The sequence below is a fragment of the Podarcis bocagei genome (assembly GCF_964188305.1).
Source record: "Podarcis bocagei genome assembly, chromosome: 14".
Classification (NCBI taxonomy): Eukaryota; Metazoa; Chordata; class Lepidosauria; order Squamata; family Lacertidae; genus Podarcis; species Podarcis bocagei.
This window is the reverse complement of record NC_138139.1, coordinates 41,090,260-41,116,398: the sequence shown is the minus strand read 5'-3', so window position 1 is coordinate 41,116,398 and position 26,139 is coordinate 41,090,260. Positions and strand designations below refer to the sequence as shown.

At 46.9% G+C, this 26,139-nt stretch overlaps 2 protein-coding genes across 10 annotated transcripts in view; both read left to right on the top strand.

Moving 5' to 3' along the window:
- ABCC6 (ATP binding cassette subfamily C member 6) overlaps positions 1 to 23,655 on the top strand; it is a 49,356-nt gene extending 25,701 nt beyond the window's left edge. For 3 of the 9 annotated variants that reach the window (XM_081169370.1, XM_081169369.1, XM_081169372.1), the window contains exons 17-31: positions 378 to 554; positions 7,640 to 7,807; positions 10,196 to 10,376; positions 10,538 to 10,598; positions 11,832 to 11,922; positions 12,242 to 12,449; positions 13,935 to 14,245; positions 14,765 to 14,964; positions 16,025 to 16,151; positions 16,990 to 17,091; positions 18,919 to 19,065; positions 19,536 to 19,694; positions 20,114 to 20,280; positions 21,786 to 21,980; positions 22,818 to 23,653. In XM_081169370.1, coding sequence (XP_081025496.1) covers positions 378 to 554; positions 7,640 to 7,807; positions 10,196 to 10,376; positions 10,538 to 10,598; positions 11,832 to 11,922; positions 12,242 to 12,449; positions 13,935 to 14,245; positions 14,765 to 14,964; positions 16,025 to 16,151; positions 16,990 to 17,091; positions 18,919 to 19,065; positions 19,536 to 19,694; positions 20,114 to 20,280; positions 21,786 to 21,980; positions 22,818 to 22,926 — 2,403 coding nt within the window. In that variant the 3' untranslated portion in view covers positions 22,927 to 23,653. Of the gene's footprint in view, positions 1 to 377; positions 555 to 7,639; positions 7,808 to 10,195; positions 10,377 to 10,537; positions 10,599 to 11,831; positions 11,923 to 12,241; positions 12,450 to 13,934; positions 14,246 to 14,764; positions 14,965 to 16,024; positions 16,152 to 16,989; positions 17,092 to 17,858; positions 17,933 to 18,918; positions 19,066 to 19,535; positions 19,695 to 19,942; positions 20,081 to 20,113; positions 20,281 to 21,740; positions 21,756 to 21,785; positions 21,981 to 22,817 lie in introns of those variants that run through there. The other 6 variants (XM_081169371.1, XM_081169373.1, XR_014001896.1 and 3 more) reach the window with 6 other exon arrangements.
- Positions 23,656 to 25,205: 1,550 nt separating this feature from the next.
- The window catches only part of LOC308572867 (vitellogenin-like), a gene marked incomplete at its 3' end in the record, with an annotated part of 37,786 nt that continues 36,852 nt past the window's right edge, over positions 25,206 to 26,139 (top strand). Inside the window, exon 1 of the mRNA XM_081169296.1 lies at positions 25,206 to 25,318. Coding sequence (XP_081025422.1) covers positions 25,261 to 25,318 — 58 coding nt within the window. The 5' untranslated portion in view covers positions 25,206 to 25,260. The remainder of the gene's footprint in view (positions 25,319 to 26,139) is intronic.

Here is a 26,139-nt window from a genome sequence, read left to right as displayed (position 1 = left end):
AGACCAAAGTCTAAAGTATATATAGTTAACGGTAGCTGCTTTCTGAGCTACATCCTTTCTTACCCTCATTTTTTGAAAGCTGGCGGCTCCAAGCACATGATCCTCAACGGCCTGGAAATCTTTTAGATTGCCAGCCTAGAAATCTCTCTCCCTGACCATTTACATGCCGTCTTTTCCATCATCAACAAAGATGTTATGCTGATTTTTTAAAAAAATGCATCCAAAGGGAATAAAAAGTGTTATCGTTTTATTTTTTGTTTGTTTATTTAATGGGGGGGGGGATTAAACTAGCATCCTACTGTAATTGGTACTTAGATAGTGTGTGTGTTTGTCACTCATGCTGCATCTGGTGATCATCTCTTAATTTAATTTCACAGGGCGCAGTAGCGTTTGTTCCCCAGAAACCCTGGATACAAAACATGTCAGTGGAAGACAATATCACATTTGGCCAGAAGATGGATAGGAGGTGGTACAACAGAGTGGTCGAAGCGTGTGCGCTGGAGCCGGACCTGGAGAGCTTCCCTGCTGGAAGTCAGACAGAAATCGGAGAGAAGGTTCTTGGTTCATTATTTGTCTGACCGAGAGTTAATTTTGAAAAATGATGATAATACCTGATTGTTTGGGATGTTCTACAGGTGTTTTAGTGCCCGCCTCCAAATGGGACTCATTTTTGTATTTTATAGTCCTATTGCGGTATGTGTTGTACGATGCACCATTTTGATTTTTATTCTGTGCAATGCTGTGGTCAGGATGCTGTCAGCAGCTCCCGGCTGGTTGCCCAGGAAAATATATAAAGACAAGGAAAAGTTTCTTACAGTCCTTTTTTATTTCAATCTTTACAGAGAGAGGCTGTCAGGGAACTGCCATCAGAGCATCAGGTGGTGGAGGGACTCAGGCAGGATGAAAGAGACTCAACTGCTGAAGCAGGCACCAGCAGGGGGAGGAGTGGGTCTCTGAGGGAATGCGAGCAGGAGGGAGGGCTCAGGGAGGCTTCCAGCGAGAACAGTGGGGAGGTATCGGAGTCTCCCATAGGGAGACCCATACCTCGCAGGAAACTGTCACGCCGTGAGTCCAGGAGACGCGTTTCCGTTAAGGAACTTCTTTGCTGGAAACGCTTCCGCAGACAGCCACTGTCGGACTCTACTAGTGACTAGAGCAGACATGTCTGAGGAGCTCCGTCACACACGGAGGTTTGTGGGGGCGCACAAACTCTGAGGGAGCACGTTTTCACGCACAAGCAGCTAATCAAACCCTCACAGCAGTCCGACAGTCTTTGTACGCTGCCTGTGCAAGAGAAGGCATCATGAGCGAACCAACCGGAACCGGAGGAGCAGGGGCTGGAGCTGGTCCAAGCTTGGAAGATAGATACCGAGCGTTGGAGGTTCAACTGGCCCTGCAGACGGCGAGGCTGGAGGAGAGAAGGGCTCAGGATGCAGACAAGAAGGGGAGAGCCACTCAATTCCCCAGAAAGGTACCAGGATTGGTGCAGAAATTTGGGGGGGACCCCAAGGACTACCATGCTTTTAGGACAGAGATGCAATATGCCCTTAATGTGCAGTTCGATGAGTTCCCTGATGAGGAATCGCGAGTTGCTTTTGTAATTGGGCATCTTGAGAAAGGGGCTAGAGACTGGGTTCGACCCCTAATGGCAACGCACAATGACATACTAAAGGACACAATGAAGTTCTTTCGTGCAATGGATATCATGTTTTCCAGCGATATTGAGGAAGGGGTGGTGCGCAGACAGCTAATGGCTTGTAAGCAGGGGAGTCGATCTGTCCGTGAATATTGGACTGAGTTTACCATGCTGATTCACAGACTGAGTTGGGATTTATCGGCGGCACCCGTTCAAATGCTATTTGAAGAAGGTCTTTCTTCGGGGGTGAAAGACGAGCTGGCACGGAGCCCCAGGGCGGAGTCTATGGATCAGCTGACCAAATCTGCGCTGACCATAGGAGCGCGGCAGGAGGCAAGAGCCTTGGAGAGGCGGGAAGGGAGAGGGGAACGTTGGAAGGAGTTCCGCATTCCAGACATTCCTGAGCCAGCTTTCCCGCCGGCAGAGCCGATGGAAATCGGAACAGCGCGCGCGCGCGCATTTTCAAAAACCAGCGAGGGAGCTAAGAAGGAGGGAAAGGGCCCCCGGAAATGCTATCTCTGCCAACAGCCAGGCCACTTTGCCAGAGTCTGCCCCCAGAGGAAGGAATGGCAAGGGATGGTGGGAGCTGTTGAGGGGGGAGAAGAAGGGGGAGCGGAGCAGGTAAAAGCCAACGCCTGGTTGCCACAATTGGGGCACTGCAGCCAGGCCAAAGAGCAGTGAAAGTGCCCGTGCCAGAAGCTCCTCGACCTGCTCTAGTGATTGAAGTGTCGCTAGAGCTGCAGAATGGGCACCCCCTAAAAATAAAGGCGCTATTGGACTCAGGCAGCTCCTGCAATTTTATGAGCAAGGAGTTTGCTGCTGAACACCAGATACAGACCATCCCTTTAAGCAACCCCCTGCAGGTGACCACGATTGATGGCAGGGAGTTGTTGGGAGGAGGAGTCCGCTTGCAGACTGTCCCAATGATAATGAGGGTGGCAAGGCACACAGAACTGATAGCGTTTAATGTGGCCACCCTGGGAGGCGCTCCCATTATTTTGGGAATGAGCTGGCTAGCTCTACATGATCCGCTGGTTGGCTGGCATCAAAGAGTGGTGTCCTTTGGTTCAGCACATTGCCTAGAACACTGCAAAGGGGAGAAGGGTTCAGTAGGGGCCCAAGCCACCCTAGCAGGGACTGAAGTAATGGGGAAGGTGAAGGTACCACCACAGTATGCAGATCTCAGCGATGTGTTCAGCGAGAAGGAAGCTGACCAACTACCACCTCATAGACCCTTTGATTGTCAGATCAATTTACTCCCTGGAGCACAGCTTCCCGTGGGCAAGTTGTATGCCATGTCAGACAGGGAGATGCAGGAGTTGCGAGGGTTCATTGACAAGAACCTGAAGAGAGGCTTCATCAGAGAGTCCAAAGCAGCAGGGGGGAGCCCAGTGTTCTTTGTGGACAAAAAAAATGCGGACAAGCCGAGACTTGTATGTGATTTTAGGCGGCTGAATGCAGTGACTGAACCGGTGGCGTTCCCTATGCCCAGAATTGATGATATTTTGACCATGGTGAGGAAGGGAAAGATTTTCACAAAGCTGGATCTAAGGGGGGCGTACAACCTGATACGCATAAGGAAAGGGGATGAATGGAAAACCACCATGTTTACCCCTTTGGGGGCGTTTGAATACCTCGTTATGCCATTTGGATTACAAGCAGGCTCCGCGTGTTTTCAATCTTTTATGAACCACGTGCTGGGCCCTTTGCTCTACAAGAATTGCGTTGCCTTTCTAGATGATGTGTTGGTGTATTCTGAGAATGAGGAGCAACATGTGAGAGACGTCAGAGAAGTGTTGAGCAGACTGCAAGCCAACAGGCTGTGGGTCAAACTGGAGAAGTGTCGGTTCCATACCAAGGAGGTGGAATTCCTGGGGTACCGCCTGTCAGACAAGGGATTGGCCATGGATCCCGGCAAGGTACAGGCAGTGCTGGAATGGAAAACACCCAAAACCAAGAAGGATGTGCAGAGGTTCCTAGGGTTTGGAAACTTTTATCGTAAGTTCATCCGCAACTTCGCCCATCTGACGGCGCCCATCACTGACTGTCTCAGCAGTAAGAAGAAGTTTGTATGGACGGCGGAGGCGGAGCGAGCGTTTGAGGAACTGAAAAGGGGCCTTCGCCTCTGAAGAACAACTTCTGCATGTGGATTTACGAAAGAAGCTAAGGGTTGAAACAGACGCATCTGACAGAGCCATAGGGGCGGTGCTTCTTCTGCAGCCGGGGAAGGAGGAGTCGGAGTGGCGTCCGTGTGCCTTCTTCTCGCGGAAGCTGAACAAATCCGAGAGGAACTACACGGTGTACGACCGAGAACTGCTTGCTATTCATGAGGCGTTCCGGAGATGGAGGCATCTGCTAGTTGGTGCACAACATAAAGTGCAAGTGTGCACGGACCATAAAAATCTAGAGTACTGGAGAACGGCGCGAGTGCTCAACCAAAGGCAGTTGAGATGGGCCCAAGAGTTCTCCAAATTTAACTTTGAGATTTGTTATGTGCCAGGCCCAGAGAATGTTAGGGCGGACGCTCTCTCACGCAAACCTGAATATTTGGAGGGGGAGGGAGCACCCGAAGAAACCCATATCATTCCAGAGGACCGCTGGGTGTGTGGGGCGACTTTGGTGGGGCAAAGGGAATTGGTAGAGGGTACGGTGCAGGATGCATACGCCCAGGGGAAACTCAGGGATCTCAGAGGGGAGGAAGACAAACCCGGTGGTTTTGAGGAGAGAAATGGGGCATTGTATTATAAGGGAGCGTTATATATACCTGAAGGGGAATTGAGGGAGAAAGTACTCAAGCAGCTGCACGATAGCCCCACAGCAGGGCACTTTGGGCAACACAAAACCATGTGGCTGGTTACCAGGGAATTTTGGTGGCCCAAGGTCAGGGAAGATGTGCGGGAGTATGTGAGAGGGTGTGAACAATGCCAAAGAGCCAAGGGGGAGAGGCAGGCGCCGGCTGGTTTATTAGAACCACTGCCCACACCTGAGAGACCGTGGGAAGCAGTGGCAATAGATTTCATGACTGATCTGCCAAGGTCTAGAGGGAAAACAGCCATCATGGTTGTAGTAGACCTGTTAACTAAAATGGCCCACTTCATAGCCTGCTCACATGCGGTTACAGCAGAAGAAACCGCCAAATTGTTTGTAGAGAATGTGTTTAGGTTGCATGGCGCCCCCTTGAGGGTGGTTTCAGACCGAGGGAAACAATTTACTTCCAGGTTCTGGAGGAAGCTCATGAGCTTACTGCATGTAGAGGTTAATTTCTCGACGGCCCGTCATCCTGAAACCAACGGGCAGGCGGAAAGAGCAAATGGGGTTCTCCAACAATATTTGAGGTGTTATGTTAATGACAGAGAGAATGATTGGGTGGAGAAGCTGGCGTTGGCAGAATTTGCCTACAACAATGCAGAGAACGTGTCCACGGGGATGAGCCCCTTTTTGGCTAATCACGGGTGCCATCCCAGAGCCTTCCCAGGGGGGGAGGGGGAGAACTGGAGCGTTCCAGCTGCAGAACAGTTCGTGGAAGAAATGGAAGCGATCCATCGCCAGCTCCAACTCAACTTAAACAGGGCTAAGGAGGAATATAAGAGGCAAGCAGACAAAAACAGAAGGGAAGGTGAAAGCATCAGGGTGGGGGACCAGGTGTGGCTGTCAACCCAAGGGTTGCCATTCAAAGGAGGTTGTAAGAAATTAAGACCCAAAAGGCTGGGTCCGTTTGAAGTCATACAGCAGGTCAATCCAGTGGCTTTCAGGCTCCGGTTACCGAACCACATGAAGCTGCACCCAGTTTTTCACAGGTCGTTGCTGTCACCGTATAGAGGAGACAGTGAGGGGAGGGTCACTAGGGGACCAGCAATGGAGGAGAAGGAACACAGCTACCATGTAGCGGAGATCCTCGATTCCAGGTGGAAGGGAGATCAAGTAGAGTATTTGGTAATGTGGGAAGGGGAACCGGAGTCGGAAAACACCTGGGTTAGGGCAGAGGATGTCAATGACGAGGTTTTAATAGAGACTTTTCATCAGAGGTTCCCACGTAAACCTCAGCCTGTAGCGAGGTTCCGAAGGGAATACTTTGCCACCACCGACGAGGAAGAGGAGTTGGAGGGGTTCCCAGATTCTGAAGAGGAGGAGGATTCAGCTGGCCAGGACGACGATCGATGGAGAGAATTGTTCGAGACGTCAGAAGATGAGGAAGATTCGTTTCGGGGTTTTAGCCCTTCACCTCCCAGGGGGGAGGAATTGGGAGGGGGTGAGGGGGGCCCTGGAGGGGAGGTGGATGTCAGGGAACTGCCATCAGAGCATCAGGTGGTGGAGGGACTCAGGCAGGATGAAAGAGACTCAACTGCTGAAGCAGGCACCAGCAGGGGGAGGAGTGGGTCTCTGAGGGAATGCGAGCAGGAGGGAGGGCTCAGGGAGGCTTCCAGCGAGAACAGTGGGGAGGTATCGGAGTCTCCCATAGGGAGACCCATACCTCGCAGGAAACTGTCACGCCGTGAGTCCAGGAGACGCGTTTCCGTTAAGGAACTTCTTTGCTGGAAACGCTTCCGCAGACAGCCACTGTCGGACTCTACTAGTGACTAGAGCAGACATGTCTGAGGAGCTCCGTCACACACGGAGGTTTGTGGGGGCGCACAAACTCTGAGGGAGCACGTTTTCACGCACAAGCAGCTAATCAAACCCTCACAGAGGCTATAGAACCCAGCCTCTTGGATAATGGCATTGTCCCGAGTGAATCTCCACCCCTCATCTCTCCCACTTCCTCATTCATCACTCTCATTGACTCTTCCAAAGGTGCTACTACGTGCCCTCTGTCTTTGAGCTCTTTGCTCTCCTACTTTTAAGGCTCACCGAGTTCTGGGAGATGGAGGGTCTGGAATGCTTTCTAATGACAACGTGTCAGCCAGCTGTTGCTCTGGCTTCCCAACTTCCCCCTCATCTGCCTCTGAGCTGCAACCTCCCTCAAAGCCCTGCTGTAAATCTTTACTGTCTTCCTCATCCTCCTCCCTGGAAGGGTCCCTGGCAGCTGTGGGTTTATCTTTGACAAAGTGAAAGTGGGGTGCAGGTTGTGACAATATTTGCAGGAGCATAGAAGTGTTTCCAGCTAAGCTCCACTTGGACCCATTGAAATGAAAGAGCCTGAGTTAGGCATGCCTGCTAACTTCAGTGGGTCTACTCTGGGTTGGACTAGCAATGGATATAACCCATAGGAAGTTGCATTATATCGAGTCAGTTTTGTCTTGCTCAGTATTGTTTACACCAGGGGTAAACAAAAGATGTATTGGGATTTACTGTATTTTTCCGTGTATAAGACTAGGTTTTTTTTTACCAAATATTAGATTTAAAATTGGGGCTCGTCTTATACACAGGTAGTGCTGAGGGGTGTTTTCTTAATTTGGAGTCCCCAAAAATAGGGGGCATCTTATACACGGAAAAATACAGCAATTTAAGGTAGATGCTGCAAGTAGTTGTGGGGGAAGAATTTGTGCTTGGCTCGCATTTCACTGCAAACTTATTTGTTTTGCACTTACCAAAACATTATGTGAGCCAAAAATGCAGCTTTTCTTCAAAAGCCTCACTTCTCCAAATTCTTGGATACAGTTTTCCAGCCAAAGCACATATTGATGGAGATGCTTGGGATTTGTCTGCCTCTAAGTAGAACTAGGAATGTCCCCATCTGAAACCTTGGAGGGCCACGGCCAGTCATTGCAGACAATACTGAACTAGCTGGACTGATGGTCTACTCTTTGCAAGGCAGCTTCTTACATGAAGCTGATGTTTGGATGGCCTGGCCTTGTGTAGGATGGATGTGTAAAGGCTGAGTTTCCTAAACCCAGAAGACTTTTCAGCACAATGCTTAAGTGATTTTCTAGCCAATCTGGGGTTTTGCAGATGCAGGAAACTGGGAAAACCAATTTGAGCCTCACTTATGAAAAACCCTTTGCAGGAACTGTGTGATAAGGGATGGGTGTATGTATTGTGGATAACTTTTTTGTGTTGCAACAGGGCATAAACATTTCTGGAGGACAGAAGCAGAGGCTCAGTCTGGCTCGGGCTGTTTACAAGAAGGCTTCAATTTACCTTCTGGACGACCCCCTTTCTGCTGTGGATTCTCAGGTTGGCCAGCACATTTTTGAGCAGGTCATTGGACCAAACGGCTTATTAAAAAACAAGGTACTAATTTCTCCCTCTCTCTTTAAGCCCGATATGGGTCCCTTTTCTTTCATGACTTTAAAGGATCCAGTATGTAGTCCTAAAATCATCCAGCTGAACATAAGGTCAGAGTTTCAAAAGAGGAACACAGCCATTTAGTGCTAAAATGATGAAGAAGGAACGAAGTTAAACTAGAATCCGCTGTTTAATGGTGCTTGAAACTGGGCATAGAAGATATACACACACATAACGCAAACTGATGCATGCCTAATATTGTTTCTGAACGGTGCACATGAATTTTAATCTTAAGAATTGTTTTGCTAGATCTAACCAAGAGTCCATCTCATCCAGCATTTTGTCTCCCAACAGCCACCAGCTACTACAGTTCCCATCATCCTTGATCAATGGCCATGTTGGTTGGGACTGATGGGAGTTGGAATCCAAAATGTCTGGATGACACCAGTTTGGGGAAGGTTATTGTAGCAAGAGCATATCAAAGCAAATTCTCCCTTCTTCTCTCTAGTTGGCACTTGACAAAGACAGAGGCCTTTTTAGTGGTGGCTCCCTGCTTGGCGAATGATCACTTGATGCCATCATTGTTTGTTTTTAGGTGCCAGACTTTTGATCTTTAATTGGGAGGGCAGTTAGATATGCCAATGGGCTTAGTGGTGCTCATCATTAAGTGGGATGTGTAGGATTCATTCTCTCTCTTTCTACACACACACACACACACACACACACACACACACACATTTGGAGGAGTACTTTAGGGGTTATATTCAACTAAGTTCTATTCAGAGCAATCCGTTGAAACGAATGAACATGACTGTCAGGGGTACAGGGACAGAGGCACAGGGAAGGCAGGAAATGGAGAGCGATGGAGAGGAATCCCAGGAGAGCGAGGAAGAGGATAGCAATGACGCAGGGGATTCCATGAGTCTCTCCAGCGAATCAGAGGATTCCCAGAGAGGGGCGCCTGTGGTAAGGGCAAGGGGAGCCCCGGGGGGAAAGTGTCAGGAGCGGGGGGCCAGCAGGGGACCCCAAAGCGGCAGCTGGGAATCAGGGCCAGCCTCCCCACCAGAGCGCAGCGAGGGAGGGGGAGGTTCCAGTGTGTCAGAGGGAGCAGCTCCGGCGACAGAGAAAGGGGAGGGATCAGAGCAAGCCATTCTCCCAGAAGGGGAGGAAAGCAGTGAGGGGAGTAGCATAACTGTCAAAAGGAAGGTCAGAAGTTGGGCGCGCGCGCCAAGTTCAAATGAGGAGGCGCGCGGGAGAACAGGGAGCCCGGAGGAGGAGGGGCCAGGACCCAAAGCCCACAGGAGGGGGCAGGAGCAGTCTGGAGACTCCGCTTCAGGAGAAAGCAGGAGGGGAGGAACCCCGACGGGCAGAAAGACCCTGCGGAAAAGGAAAGAGAGAAAAAGGTGGAGCAGCGTTAGCTTATTAAGCTGGTGTAGGGGAGGGACCGATTCAGAGGGGACTTCTAATGTCTAGGAGAAAGAGACGCGGGGCTGCACGCCTCGGTTGTGGAACCATTAATGAACTGCAATAAACATCCTTGTACATAAGAGCTTGGCGTTGGTCTTTTGTGAGCTGAGACCTGAGGCAGCCCTGACAATGACTAAGTTAGGTCCATTAATTTCAGTGGATCTTTTCCGAGTAAAACTAAGTTGAATACCACCCCTCCCTGTCTTGTTTTATTGCTGTTTTAATATTTGATTTCATTGTTTCTCGTTTGATGACCTAAGTTGCTTTGAGACACTTTGCTGTAAAAGGTGACAAATAAAATTGATAAGTATTATTATTATCGTCATTACACCAACAACAGTGATGAATACATTTGTTATACTTTGCTTGCCGTATACTATATTGTGTCTTTGTATATTGGCCTGAACCCCTGTTTTTTTCTATTTGTGTCTGTTACTATTGGTCAGCGGGTGGTGCTGTGGTCTAAACCACAGAGCCTAGGGCTTGCCGATCGGAAGGTCGGCGGTTTGAATCCCTGCAACAGGGTGAGCTCCCATTGCTCAGTCCCAGCTCCTGCCAACCTAGCAGTTCGAAAGCACGTCAAAGTGCAAGTAGATAAATAGGTACCGCTCCGGCAGGAAAGTGAATGGTGTTTCTGTGCGCTGCTCTGGTTTCACCAGAAGCAGCTTAGTCATGCTGGCCACATGACCCAGAAAAACTGTCTGCGGACAAACGTCGGCTTCCTCAGCCAGTAAAGCGAGATGAGCTCTACAACTCCAGAGTCATTCGCAACTGGACTTAACTGTCAGGCGTCCTTTACCTCTATCTTTTACTATTGTCAGCACAGGAAGATGTAATATCTGGCAGCAGGAAATCTTATTTGTATGGTACAGTGGAATCAAAGAGAACAGACACCACAAAGTGATGGATTGTTTCTTTTCTTCCCAGACTCGTGTTCTAGTGACAAACACAATCCATATTTTGCCCAAAGTGGATAACATCATTGTTATAATGAACGGAACGATCTCTGAGAACGGTTCTTACCATGAACTTGTGCAGAGACAATGGGCTTTTGCAGACTTCTTGAGGTCACACGACACAGATGAGAAAGAGGACCAGGATTTACAAGGTATTGCAAGTCACAACGGATCATAATGCTTATGGGGCATCAGTAAAGAATCGGCCCCTGAAGTGTTTGTTAATTTCAGGCATTTCCCATGTTATTTTGGGAGCTATAGCAAAATCTGTCTCACACACATGCAGAAATTTTGAAACTTCTTAATTGCACAGGTACAGGAAGTGTTGAAATTGTCACCAAAGGACACATGGCCTGCCATGGAAAACTTGGAGGGTAAGTAATCGAGATAGTAAGTTATAGAAACTGCAAACCACACTTATCTGTGAGTAAGCTCCACTCAATCCAATGGGACTTACTTCTGAGTATCCATAGTTAGGATTGCAACCTCACGTCACATCCACACATACATTTAACACACCCTTGTATCACTTAAACAGCCATGGCTTCCTACAAAGAGTCCTGGAAACCGTGTCTGTAAAGGCTGCTGTCCTCACAGAGCTGCAGTTCTCAGCACCCTTAATGAACTATAGTTCCCAGGATTCTCCATGTTTTAAGTGTGTGGTGTAGATGTGACCTCAGTCATGAATGTGAGACGATACCCGAAAGCTCTTTAAAGCTCAGCAAGAGCCCTTTCACTTATCTTAAGTATATTTTCTCTCTGGTGGCACACAAGAGAATCCATGCTATTTTTTAAAGGGAGAAAATACCGTTTAGGAAGTAGGTATCTTGGAGAATTCTGACAAGAATGGAAAAAGGAATAGAAATTGCCAGTGTTCACTTACCGTATTTTTCGCTCCATAAGTCGCACCAGACCATAAGGCGCACCTAGTTTTGGGAGGAGGAAAACAAGGAAAAAATATATTCTGAATCCTAGAAGCCAGAACAGTAAGAGGAATCTGGCTTCTGGGATAGCCGCGCGCAGCCTCTCCTGGGAAGTGGGATGAAGTCTCCCCCTGCCCAAAGAGGCTTCGCGCAGCTAAGGCAGAAGCCAGGAGAGGTGCTTTGCTGAAGGGGCACTGCGCAGCTCTCCATTTCTGCGCAATGCCATTCGCTCCATAAGACACACTCACATTTCCCCTTACTTTTTAGGAGGAAAAAAGTGCATCATATGGAGCGAAAAATACGGTATTTGTCCTGTATCCAGGGTGGAAATCAGTCTAGCAAATACATTGGGTATTTATGGTTATTGTTGCTACTCTTAGTCTGCAAAAGTTATGTCAGCGATGACATTTATCCCCATTTGCATTCCTTTTAATTGAAATGAATGGGGTGGGATAGCACAATGGCAATGAATTTTGCTGCAGTGGGCAGCAGAAGGCAAACTGCAGTGGAAAAGAAACAGGGCCGCATAGCTGGTATTCTGTCGGTGTACAGGGGCTTCCACCAAACCCTATGAACCCTTAGCCAGTGGAATTTGAGAATAGGATTGTGCCCCAACTAAAGCTTTTTGGACTGTGATAACCCAGTACATGAAATCAACCCATCTTGCTGCTTCTTTCTATCGAGGTCTTACAAGTCTTTGGAAAAGAGAGGCGGTTGCAAGGAAACAGATGGAGCAGAATACACGACGGAAGGCGAGAAACAGCAAACTGGGAGGGTAATTTGAAATGTATATAATTTATGTATATAAATGAATAGTTGTGTATAATAACACAGTTTTCTATCACAACTCCCTGGGAAGAGGGATTAATTGTTAGGCCACTCTGAGAAACATAGCTCTGGGCGGAGAATGGAGGGGGCCTCCTTTCAGCACCCTTAACAAACTACAGCTCCCAGGATTCTCTGGGAGAAGCCATGGCTGTCTGAAGTGGCATCGTAGTTTTTTTAATGTGCGATGTGGATGTGTCCATAAAAGGCAGCTTCCTGTTTTCCTAGCTTAGCCAACCTGAGCTTTTTTATCCCATTTGTCTCTCTAGGCAAAGACTTCAGTCTACCTGACCTACCTGAGAGTGGCGGGGTCTTTCCTCTGGGCTTACATTCTAGTTTTGTTTATCTGCCAACAAGCTGCATCCTTTTGCCAAGGTTACTGGCTCAGCCTGTGGGCCAACGACCCCGTTTACAACGGAACGCAGCAGCATACTGAGCTCCGAATCGGCGTTTACTTTTTCCTCGGATTCGCCCAAGGTTTGTTCAGCCCTGCAGTCTCCCTGGGTCCTTTCTGCAAATTCCTTGTGGCCCTTGAGGCTTCACTACTCAGCCCCTGAGACTTTTCCCAGGTCACTTCTGTCTCTGGTTATCAATGCCTCTGGTGTAATTTGGTTGTTTTCTTTCATAGTATTTTGCTTTAATCTGCTGTTGTGAGTGAAATATACTCGGAGTTCTGTAATGATTTCATGCTCTCTATTGCGGCTTGTAAAACAGTGATTGAATTGCCCCCCAAACCTCAGGCTTTTATATACATTATTTACACAATGAGTCCCGTCTGATTGGCTGATTCTGCTTCCCTCCTGAAGCTTGATTGGTCTTTTCCAGCAGGCCAATCAGTTGTTGCATTCTACGATCCTACCAGCCTAATAGGCTGATTAACTTCCTCCTGGAGCCTGATTGGTCTTTTCCTGCCAGCCAATCAGTTGTTGCATTCTAGGATCCTACTTGCCTATTGTTCTAGGATCCAAGCTTAGTACATAACAGTAAGCTAACTAGGAAGGTCCTCATTATCTTATCTATCTACTGTATTTTTCGCCCTACAGGACGCACCATCCTATAGGACGCACCTAGTTTTTTGGGGGTGAAATAAAGAAAAAAAAATATTCCCCCCGCCCAGCCGCGGGAACTCCCGCAGGGCTCCCTAGGCTGCGGATATCTGCCCGGAGCACGGGGCGCTCTGCTTCAGTGCGCCCCGCGCTCCATGCAGCAGGCTGCAGATATCTGCCCGAAGCGTGGGGCGCTCTGCTTGAGCGCGCCCCACACTCCGGGCAAGCAGGCTGCTATCCGCAGCCTAGGGAGCCCTGCGGGAACTCCCGCAGGCTCCCCAGGCTTGCTGATAGTTTCCTGAAGCCTGGAGAGCAAGAGGGGTCGACCCCTCTCGCTCTCCAAGCTTCAGCGAAAGCCTGCATTCGCCCCATAGGATGCACACAGATTTCCCCTTCATTTTTGGAGGGGGAAAAGTGCGTCCTATAGGGTGAAAAAACCAGTCCGGGCCATCTTAATATTGATAATAAAAGGTCTCTCATCTATTATTATCAATTTATTTATCCCCTTTGTATACTGCCTTTTCTTCCAAGGAGCTCAAGGTGGTGTGTGTGGTTTTCACTGTCTCATAGAATCATAGAAGAGCTGGAAGGAGCCACAAGGATCATCTAATCCAAGCGCCTGCCATGAGAAATCTTTCACCCAATGTGGGGCTTGAACCCACGACCCTGGGCTGGAGAGTCTCATGCTCTACCAACTGAGCTATCCCTCAGGGCTAAAACACAGTACCTCACTGTCTCATACAGCCCTATTTCACCCTCACAACAACCCTGTGAGGTAGGTTGGGCTGAGAGACGACGACTGGCCCAAGGTCACCCCACTAAGCTACATAGCTGAGCAGGGATTCGAACCCTGGCCTCCCAGGCCATCGTTCAACACTCTTAACCGTTATGCCACACTGGCTCTCTTGCATTGCAGCCATTGGGAAGTTTGGATCGATAGCCTCCGTCTTCTTGGCCGGGACGGTGGCCTCCCACGAGCTCTTCCGGAGGCTCCTACACGATGTCCTCCGGTTGCCGATGTCGTTCTTTGAACGGACGCCTAGCGGCGAGCTGCTCAACCGCTTCTCCAAAGAAATGGACGCCATTGATTCCATCATCCCAGACAAGCTGAAGTCCTTGCTGGGGTTCCTGTTCATTCTGCTAGAGATCTACGTGGTTATTGTCATGGCCACTCCGATAGCCGTGGTGGCTATAGTCCCCCTGACTGCCTTGTATGCTGTGTTCCAGGTACACATTAGCTCCCTCTGCCATGTTTGTGGGCCAGTTCATTGTTGTAATTAGAGGTGAATGTGCAACCTGCTCTCCTCATTAAAATAATATTATTTTACTTATACCCCACCTCTTGCCCTGAACCAGGACTCAAGGCGGCGTACAAAAATTAAAAGAAACACGGGAAAAACAGAAAGCTTAAAAAAAACCAACCCATAAAATATCATTATTATTATCTATTTATTAAACTTGTATGCTGCCCTATGCCCATAGATCTCAGTTCACAACACAGTGGCTGAACAGCAATAAGACTATATTGGAATTTAAACAATGACTTACTTTCCTGAGCCACTGTAATAGTAAACTTCGATGCTCTGCTTCAGTGTTCCTTTGCAGATGCTTAATGCAACAACTCTCACAATCCCTTGCTTGCTGGGTTTGATGGGAGTTGGAGTCCAATAAGGTCCAGAGGACCCCAGCTTGGGAAAGGCCGCTCTGCTTCCGCGATGTCTCTTTCTTCTTCCTTCTGTCCCTCAGAGCTTCTTCGTCACCACCTCCTGCCAGCTGAAACGCCTGGAAGCTGCCAGCCGCTCGCCCATCTATTCCCACATTTCAGAGACCTTCCAAGGCAGCATCGTCATCCGTGCATACAAGGACCAGCGGCGTTTTATTCTGCAGAACGACCTTAAGGTGGACGAAAACCACAGGGCGTCTTTCCCAGCCGTGGTGGCTGACAGGTATGACGTTACAGCTTCTGAGAAGGAAAGAGAATGCCATGCTACAAGCTTTTGCAGTTGGGCTCAGAATAGCTGTCCTCTTGGATGCAGGTGGCGCTGTGGTCTAAACTACTGAGCCTCTTGGGCTTGCCGATCGGAAGGTCGGCGGTTCGAATCCCCGTGACGGGTTGAGCTCCCGTTGCTGTGTCCCAGTTCCCACCAACCCGGCAGTTCAAAAGCACACCAGTGCAAGAAGATAAATAGGTACCACTCCGGCAGGAAGGTAAACGGCGTTTCCGTGCGCTCTGGTTTCCATCACAGTGTCCCGTTGCACCAGAAGTGGTTTAGTCCTGCTGATTGCATGAACCGGAAAGCTGTCTGTGGACAAACGCCGGCTCCCTCAGCCTGAAAGCAAGATGAGCACCGCAACCCCATAGTTGCCTTTACTGGACTTAACCATCCAGGGATCGTTTACCTTTACCCTCTTAGCACAGTACGCCTCTTGGTCTCCAGGCCCCAGAAAATGGCTGACTTTGCAGTCCTGTGGCACAACACACATGGGTGGAGAACCTCAGGCCCGGGGGATGAGGGTGGCCCTCCAGACTTCTCCATGTGGCCCTCAGGATTGAGCCTTCTTCCCCCTGGGGAAGCGCCGAGGGCCTTCTGGCGTTTCCCTCACTGCAAGAAGCCAAGTTACAGGGAACCAGGCAGAGGGCTTTCTCGATGGTGGCACTCGCCCTGTGGAACACCCTCCCACCAGATGTCAAAGAGAAGAACAACTACCAGACTTTTAGAAGACATCTGAAGGCAGCCCTGTTTAGGGAAGCTTTTAATGTTTAATAGGTTATTGTATTTAATGTTTTGTTGGAGGCTGCCCAGAGTGGCTGGGGAAACCCAGCCAGATGGGTGGGGTATAAATAATATATTATTATTATTATTATTATTATTATTATTATTATTATTATTATTATTATTATTACTGGGGGCTCCCCAGCTGGTGCCTCCCACCACTGCTTTGCATCCAGCCAGTCTGTGACATGTGAGAACGAGGCATCTTTCTCTCTCTCTTTTAAAATCCCAGGTGGCTTGCCACGAACACAGAATTCCTGGGGAATGGCATCGTCTTGTTTGCAGCTTTACTTGCTGTGGTGAACAAATCCCACCTCAGCCCAGGGATCGTGGGCTTTTCTGTTTCCTGTGCTCTGCAGGTAACCTGAACACATCACTATGTCCTTATCTGGCAAAGAAAACAAGGTTGTTTGTTTGCTTTTGTTTAGCAAGAAGTACACAGGAATCGGTTTGATGAGGCTCATAGGATTTTGAGCTGTAGAGTATTATATTCACATGCTATACGATGCACTTTTGTGTGCCAATAAAGGAGATTGATTGATACTCACATAGAAGATGGAGCAGGCTTGTTTTCTGCTGTCCCAGAGGCTAGAACCCAAACCAATGTGTTCAAATTCCAAGACAGCAGCTTCCGACTAAACATCAGGAAGAACTTTCTGACATTAAGAACTATTCAGCAGTGGAATGGACTGCCTTGGAAGATGGTAGATGCTCCTTCATTGGAGGTTTTTAAACAGAGGTTGGGTGGCTTTCTCTCAGGGATTCTTTAGCTGCCAAAAACAAGTTCTTTCCCTGTTCCTTGCCCTAAAATTAACTCAATGTATTGGTTATTAATCCTGTTAGCCTCGCTCCCTGGTTGTTTAGGCAAGGAATGATAAAAGTTAAAATGGAATTTCAAGGTGTGAGGGGTGCAGTTCCTCCTTATAAGGCCTGTATTTGCATTTTTAATTTTCAGTATTATTTTATTTTATTTTATTATTGCATTTATATCCCACCCTTTTCTCCAAAGAGCTCAAGGTGAGCTTCATGGCCAAGTGGGGAATTCAAACCCTGGTCTCCCATGTCCTAAGTCCAACGTGCTAATCACTACACCACACTGGCTGTCCATAGGAGGAATGTGGATCCAGTGCTACCTAATCCATCTCAGCTCCCTGTCATTTTGTGCTTCCCCCATCCTCCTACTCTCATTTTGTTCAGATTACCGGTGTTTTGAACTGGATGGTGCGCTCCTTAGCAGAAATGGATAACAACATTGTTTCTGTAGAGAGAGTGACTGATTACTCAATGACGCCCAAAGAGGTAAGTGATGGCATTCTCCTTCAGTTAATTCATGTAGGAAGCCCAAATGGGTGGATTGATGCATGGTGTGAGAAGATGTATGGAAGCTCCCTCCAAGCTATGAGTTCCTACTTGGGGGGAAGAACGCTGTTGCTCTCAGGGCCTGTTTTGGGGCTTCTCATTGGTTGGCCACTGTGAGGAAAAGGTGCAAAGTTTTTGCCCTGATCAAGCTTGGCTTTCTCATGTTCTTAGCAATTGTGATCTGTCCTTCCAGCAACCCTCTGGGCAGAGAGAGAGAGAGAGCAGCAGGGAGGCTGAGAAAAGGGTCAATTCCTCCCATCTTTGGCTCCGGCCTTCTGGTGGAAGAGTAATTTGACTCGGCTTGCATTTAAAAGCAAACCTACCTAATGTAAACAGTATGTAAACCAAACCAGAGCTGTCCTTCGAAATTAAGCCTTCATTTTGCAATGTAGTTCTCCAGCCAAGGCACGTGTCCAAAAATGCATATATTATGTTAAAGTGGGCAGATAAATGCATATGTTACTGAAAACAACATACAAAACTGCATCATATTAGGAGAAAATACTTTGTGCGCACACACAAAAATACCTTAGGCAGAATTGTTTAGGAAAAATGTACCTTTTGGGGAGAATCTTCACTATAATGCTGATGAAATAAATAAATAAGAAATGTAAAGGACCAAAAATTCAGATTGGAGAAAATGAGAAATGATGGATTTCTCCCTGAAAGAATGAGACCCTCGACAGAAAACTTCCCCATTCTTGCAGTAGAAGGCAGGGAGGAGCAAGAAAAACAGAACGAGCCTTCTTTAGTGGGAAAGAGAAAAGGAATTGCTTCACTCGTAAGTTAGCTCCATCGCCATCATTGCCTCTCTCTAAGGGAGAGAGGATCACACCTCCATAGCTTCTAAGTCTCTGAGATTCTGGGACTACATATTTCTTTCCATCCTTCCTTTCTTGGGATGCTGTCACCTTCATCATAATCATCTGTTAGATGTCTTTCATGCCTTTCAGGCATGGGCAGTGACAGCAATATTACAATACAATATTAAAAGCAGTTAGAATTTCTTGTCAACTTCTGGATATTGTCTTTTTCTTTGTTTCTCAAGCTTTAATAAAAATGGGTTTTTGGGTTTTTTAAAAAGAAACATTTCCAATCAGAAGAAGAGGGTGGGCCAAAAGGCTATGGTGAAGAGACATGTCTTCATCATATGACAAAAGATTTCCAGGGAAGGTGCCCGAGGAACCTCAGTGGGGTGGGAAATCCTCAGCTTAGGGTCCCTCTCCTAGACCTCCGCCCTCCATACATCCAAGAGAGGTGGAAATGTCAAGAGGGCCTCTTCTGCCTCTCCTAACACTGAGGGGGTCTGTAGGGAAGGAGGCAGCCTTTCAGATATTTGTGGCCTATAAGCTAGCAGCTGTCTCTCCTGCCCCATCAGCCTCCATTTTCTCTTCCTCCCTTTCATGAAGCAAATGGAGCATGTTTGAAGGGCCTAACAGTCTTTTGTCTCACCCTCATTCACTCTGCACCTTTCCTTCCTGGCTGCAGCTGTTGGTTTGTCCATGAAGGAGAGTGCTGGCTCAGGGTTAGGCACCTACTGGCAAGTTTGCACAGACAGGGGCAACTAGCATGGTACTCCGTTTTCCTACTACTAGCTCTCTCGCCCCAAATGTGGCTCAGAAGAAAATTGGTGTCAGCCCATCCGCTTAATCCTGAAGCCACAGGATTTAAAGGCCTACTATAGCAACCCTTTTGTAGTTGCTCAGTTTCACAGCTGTTTGAGACCTGATGTTTTTGAGCTTGAGGTTCCACTGTATCTCTTTTCAGGCTCCCTGGACTTTGGACAATCACCTCCTGCATGAGAACTGGCCCACTGAAGGGAAGATTGAATTCAAAGGCTACAGCTTGCGATACAGGCCAGGCTTAGAATTAGCTTTGGAGAACATCAACCTCAAGATCAATGGACGAGAAAAGGTAAGGCGGGCCATTTTGGGTGCTTTTTACACCTTAAGTACTTGGAGGGAGGTGTGTTTATTGGGTAAGCGCTACTCAAGAAGAAATAGCATCCTTTCCAGAGAGAGGATGATGTGGGAAAAGGTGTTATATGAAGCTGATCTTTTCCCACTTTGCTAGTTTGAGGTCCAATCCAGACATCCTTTTTCAGGATGATTTGTGCTCACGATGGAATATGCAAACCCTGTTTTCGTGCCGGCTAAAGCTTTGGGATGGGCATACTGCTTTATTTCCATTCAGTGCATGTCCCGCAAATTCCTGCTGAAATCCTGCAACTTGTTTTCCTACGTGTTACTGTGATGTTTGAAAAATGTCTTGTAGGAATAAAAGCAGCATTGGCAAAGATGCAGCACAAATCCAAGCTTTTGGCTGACTTTGCTTTTCACAGCTCTGCTACCTCTCTTGCATCTCAAAGCTCTCTTATCTCTTAGGTTGGCATAGCTGGAAGAACAGGGGCCGGGAAGTCTTCCCTAGCCATGGGACTTCTGAGGCTAGTCGAAGCTGCTGCGGGAGAGATTGTGATTGACGGGACCAATATTGCCCTTTTGGGTCTGCACGACCTGAGAAGCAAGGTTGCCATTATCCCACAGGTATAAAACTGCTTCCTGGTGGCAGTGATCAGTTTATTAATAGGATTTCTAACCCTCCCTTCACCATAAGAACCCAGGGCATGTTACAACAATATTGTTATGTACCACCCCAGTGTCCAAGATTCCTGTACTTACTCAGCTTCGGTTTCAGCAGAGGCGGTGGTGTCTTCAGGATATATGGTTTTAGTTGCCCATGCATACAAACTGAGCATAGGATGGAGGGGCGCACAGCATTAACACCCCCATAGATCTTGCATCCCCTTTAGGTTTCCAGGGGAGGCCCAAAGCTGGATGTAGAAATATGGAGAACTCAAATTAAGATTGGAAGATGAGACATGGAGAAAGCCTGAAAGGGACAGATTACCCCATCCCTAGTCCAGACCCAGGTGAGAATTCTCTGGTGTTTTCCCTCTGCTCAGGACCCAGTTTTGTTTTCGGGCTCTCTAAGAATGAACCTTGATCCTTTGGGCGTGTGCTCCGAGGAGGAGATCTGGACTGCTCTCGAACTGACGCGGCTCAAGAGCTTCGTTTTGGATCTGCCCGACCAGTTGGCATACGAGTGCTCGGAAGGAGGCGAAAATCTGAGGTACCCAATGGAAGGAGAAAGAAAATGAGACTTCACTTGTGCCTTGGTTTCTGGGGCTATAGGTTTGTCAGGACCTGGGGATCATCAGTTGTTGGGAAACATGAGCAGGAGAGGGACAGTGCCTTTGCATCTTGTTTATGGTCTTCCAATAGACTGGCCACATGGAAGCAGAATTCCAGGCATGTTTTCCTCTGGCATTTAACCTCTTCTGTGTTCTCCGTCCTTTAGTGTTGCCTTTTTCATTGTTAGTTATCTGTGTTGTCGAATGTTGGTTAGAGTGTTGGACTAGGGCTAGGGCAGGCATAGGCAAACTTGGCCCTCCAGATGTTTCGGGACTGTGACTCCCATCATTCCTAGCTAACAGGACCAGTGGTCAGGGATGATGGGAGTTGTAGTCCCAAAACATCTGGAGGGCTGAGTTTGCCTATGCCTGGGCTAGGGAGAGCAGGGTTTGAATCCCCACTCAGCCATGAAGCTCACACTAGGGTGACCTTGGGACAAGTCACTCTCTCTCAGCCTCACCTACTGCACAGGGTTGCTTTGAGGGTAAAATGGGGAGGAAGAGAACTATATATACCACCTTGTGCCCCTTGGAGGGAAGGTGGGATAAAACAGACAATAAATAAGAAGAGCTCTGCTGGATCTGGCCAATGGCCCATCTAATCCAGCATCCTGTTGCCAGTACGTTTCCGAGCACAATTCAAAGTGTTGGTGCTGACCTTTAAAGTCCTAAACGGCCTCGGTCCAGTATATCTGAAGGAGCGTCTCCACCCCCATCGTTCTGCCCGGACACTGAGATCCAGCACCAAGGGTCTTCTGGCAGTTCCCTCACTGCGAGAAGCCAAGTTACAGGGAACCAGGCAGAGGGCCTTCTCAATAGTGGCGCCCTCCCTGTGGAACGCCCTCCCACCAGATGTCGAAGAGAACAACAACTACCAGACTTTTAGAAGACATCTGAAGGCAGCCCTGTTTAGGGAAGCTTTTAATGTTTGATGTATTATAGTATTTTAATATTCTTTTGGAAGCCGCCCAGAGTGGCTGGGGAAGCCCAGCCAGATGGGCGGGGTATAAATAAATTATTATTATTATTATTATTATTATTATTATTATTATTATTATTATTATTATTATTATTACCAGACGCTTGCAGGAAACCTCCAAGCAGGATGCAAGCACACGATCACTCTTTCCTTCTGTGATCTTCAGAAGCATTACTGCTCCCAGGCTGCGGAGGCAGAGCGAAGCCGCCATGATTAGCGGCTGTATCCTCCATGAATTTATCCAATCTTCTTTTGAAGCCATTCAGGTTGGCGGCCGTCACTGCCCTCCTGCGAAAGCGAGTTCTGCGGCTTCGCTATGCGCAGTGTAAAGAAGTGCTTTCCTTTTATCTGTCCTGAAAGGTGCCGTATATAAATACATGAGCAAATAGAAGACATGTTGGGTCATGTCGTTTTCCCTAGCTGGAAAACCTGGGTGGCCAATTAATCACCCTTGCTTCTTTCCAGTGTCGGCCAGCGGCAGCTCATCTGCCTGGCACGAGCTCTGCTTCGGAAAGCCAAGATCCTGGTTCTGGATGAGGCCACTGCAGCTGTGGATCTTGAAACAGATTTGCAGATTCAGGCCACCATAAGGACTCAGTTCAGGGAGTGCACAGTTCTGACCATAGCCCACCGAGTGAACACCCTTTTGGACTGTGACAGGTAAGGCTTCTTCAGCTGCCAGTTAACATTAATGCTTTGTGCTGTTTTTCGTGTGTGGTGGGGGGTGTTGTACGGCATTTAGTTGTGGATACGCCACTATTTATAGATCTGCTGCTTTTTGGTTAATAGATGTCAATAAGTATCAAAACCAGGAATAATTAGTAGATCAGAAGCAGCCATCTTAGGAATTATGCACGGAGAGGCAAGGTATACTTTTTAACAAATGTAGGAGATTGTAATTATAATTGAGAACAGAGCAGAAGGATAGCAATTAGAAGATAAGGGGGGGGGACCCCAAACCACCAATCATTACAGAAAGCTTGACAGAAAAAGAATAATCTGTTGGAAAGAAGAAAGTAAGATCACACAGGGAGGAAGGGGTTCCATAGTCCTAAGTGCCACCACTGAAAAGGCCCCGTCCCACATCCCCACCAACTTCGTTTCCAATGACAACGGGATGCAGAACAGAGCCCCCTCCAAAATGATCAGTGGCTTGGACAGAATCATTTGGAAATTAGCAGTCATCAAGAGACCATCATGGTGTTCATGAGTTCTGTGCACACTCTTCGACATGAGCATAATAGCACCCTTTGCCCAAGAAACTGTATACCTTGTAGGTCTCCATCAGCAATGCCAATTGATGAATTTGGCCGTGGCTGCTTACAAAAAACACATCTCACCATAAGATGTTTGGTTTAACTAGTTACAGTTTCATTACCTATTGAAAGCCTAGCTCTTTCTTTCTTTCTTTCTTTCTTTCTTTCTTTCTTTCTTTCTTTCTTTGGCATGACTAGTGATATAGTCTAACACTTTATGCTCCACTTCTAATATTTGCAGGGTTTTAGTGATTGAAAGTGGCCGAGTGGCAGAATTCGATGCCCCAGAGACATTAATAGCCCAGAAGGGACTGTTCTACAGAATGGCTGAAGAATCAGGGCTGATATGACGAGTGAGCCTCAAGGAATAGACTGTGGTACAGGATTTGGGAGTCTGAAGGAAGACATCTGCCTCTTAACCTTTTGTCATTCATATATAAGTCCCAGTCCTTCTGGTGTCCAAATACACAAACAAGAGGTGTATCAGACATCTCAAGGGAACCCAGAAATTTATGTAAGTACACCAGGGATATATGAAGGTTTCGTTTTCTATTCCACCCTGTATTCATTGCACTGTTGCACTTTGGCACTGTTTCCATTCTGCTGCAGGTCATCTTCCAGCAAAAGATCTACATTGTTCTTAATTTTTAATGTTTTTTTTTTAATTATATGATGAGATATGGTTCCAATGATTACACTTGGCTGAGCATAGACTAAAAACTCCACAGAGATAATAGAATGGCTCTCCACCGTGTTAAAATGGATGCAGAAATCTTAAGATATGAACAATTAAGCACCGCATGGAGGCAGAAGGAAGTCATTAAATAAATCACGGGAACAAAACCAGAGATTAGGCATAGATAAGAAAGTGAGAGTTGCGAGGAGAAAAAGATAAGGTGATGCAAAAAGAATCTCATACTGGAAATATGTGTTAATAATAATGTCAGTGACTGTATTCCTTAAATCACTGTATGTATTTGACAGTATTTTTTGTTGAATGTTCCTTTTATTCTTTCTTTTTTCTTTCTTCTTTTTTCCTCTTTCTTCTTTTTATAATAGATCAATGTGTTTCATTATGTGTAACTTTTAATGTGTAAATAAAGTATTTTTAAAAAAGATCTACATTATTCATCTGCTGGCCACTGCAGCAGAATTACTTAACTTATGCAATTTACATAATTAATGTTAATTAAGTTGTCGCTATGTTACTCCACCCAGTTCATTTCAGAACAAAGGGAGCTCAGTGGGGATTAACTAATTATGTATCATTTGCAGAGTGAAAGCAATGGCAGTGAATACCAACTTGTATTTGATGGATTGATTTACATCCTGGACTTGGGATGCATAAACAAACTTGGGCCAATTTCCACTCATGTTTCAGTTTTCCTTAGAATTCTCCAGCACTCTTAGGTGTAACAAATATTTACAGGGGGGACCTTTAGGGGAGAAACTCCCAAACAGCTCGCTTCCACTGTATCTCTGCCCATCATTCATTTCAAAGAAACAAAATAGAATTGTCCATTTGACAATAAGTGTTGGTCCGTATGCACGTGGTATGGGAGTCTTGTTCTGTCTCTGTGGGTTACATACAGTGATTCCTTGAGGAATTTTACACACACACACACACACACACACACACACACACCTTTGCAAAGATGAACCAGAAACATCCATTCCCTATGTGTGCAGGCACCAAAATGAACACACAACTTGAATAAAATATGCATACGAGAGACATTGGTGCAAATTCGGCAATCCTAGTTAGACTGCACGACCTGTTACCATGCAAAATTCATTCCAATGAAACAACATTCTTTAAGAGAAAGGAACAGGAGGGAGATCTTGGAAACTGGAAAAAGATGGGAAACATTAATGCCAGACTGCGAGAAGTCCACATGAGATACTACCAGACATATCCAACAGCAGAATGATTAGATTCCTGCCTTCTTTTATGCAACTCCAAAACATGTGTCCCCACCACCACACATGTGGCTTTTTATTATTCTGTTCTAAAGCTTTCCACATGTATTGTGTACACCTCTGGTGGTAACTTCTTATTAGAGAGAAGCCATTGCATCTAAATCAGCAGAATTTTCCCCCAGAAAGAGTAGTTTTCCTCCTAAGTTGGGCATATACAGAGATAGTGATGGATTTTTATACAGTGGTACCTCAGGTTAAGTACTTAATTCGTTCCGGAGGTCCGTTCTTAACCTGAAACTGTTCTTAACCTGAGGTACCACTTTAGATAATGGGGCCTCCCGCTACCGCCGCATGATTTCTGTTCTCATCCTGAAGCAAAGTTCTTAACCTGAGGTACTATTTCTGGGTTAGCAGAGTCTGTAACCTGAAGTGTCTGTAACCTGAAGCATCTGTAACCCGAGGTAACACTGTGTGTGTATATATATATACATATATACATATACATATACATAAAACTGAGGAGATGTTGTCTAAGCAATATGAAAGAACTTCACTTGGTTGGGCAGATGTCCCCTTATCCCAAAGCAAGCGAACAAAAAAAATAATCCCACCCTCCTCAACCCCTCCCCTGGCTTGAAGATCTGAAATCGTCAGCTCCTGCTTTTTGTGAAGAAAAAACTTTCCTTCAGCTGCCCTCCTCCAGAGCTGCCTCTGAAAGGGAGGTCTGATGTGGTTTTGCAAACACTGAGGAGGATTCCAACGCCATGGAGTTTCGGCACATAATCATTTTCCTTTCCATTTTGGCAGCCGGCATATCGAGGCGTAAGTAGAAGAAACTAAATTAACCATTTCATCTCTTTGGAAACCCCGACTCTCACTCTCCTCCTCCCCCAACCCTCCTTTTCTGTCAAATGCAAAATGTGGCTTCAGAGGAATGATCTCATTTGCCTGGCATTTGATTGTGTTGAGGCTGCGCTTTTTTTTGGTCATAGGTGGGAAGGATGGCAGGTGGTAGAAGTGGGGGAGGAGGAATTCAATTCAGTTGTCATTTAAAGGCGAACCCACCAAATTCAGATGTTCTGAAACAAATACTCAAAACTGAAACGCAGCCAGCGTTCAAAATTCGCGCTTTTCCAAATTTTGCAATGCAGTTCTCCAGCCTAGGAATGTGTAAAAAAAAAAATGTGTTACTTGGGTGGAGTGTGCATCTAAATGAATATATCAGTGAAAATGACATTCAAAAAGGAATTATAAGGGGAAATAGCTTTGCAAAGGTGGGTTTGTTAAGCGGCGTTGTGGGTTCAAGCCCCATGTTGAGCAACAGATTCCTGCATTTCAGGGGGTTGGACTAGATGACCCTTATGTACCCTATCAACTTGAAATCTATTCTATTTATTAGGAGAATTTCATGCTAAAAATTTCATGAGAATTTTGAAACACACACACACAAATTGCTGCAGAAATTCAGAGAGCTGATTTTAAGATTGGAAAAACGGAGAGCCGTCATCTGTAGCAGGCGTTGGCTAAAATCATATCAGCCAATTCAGAAGATGTGAGGTGATCAGCTTAGTCAAGTGATTTGTTTTCCACCCACCCCCAGCCTTATTGTCTGATAGGCAAGGGGAACTCAATCTTTGCACATT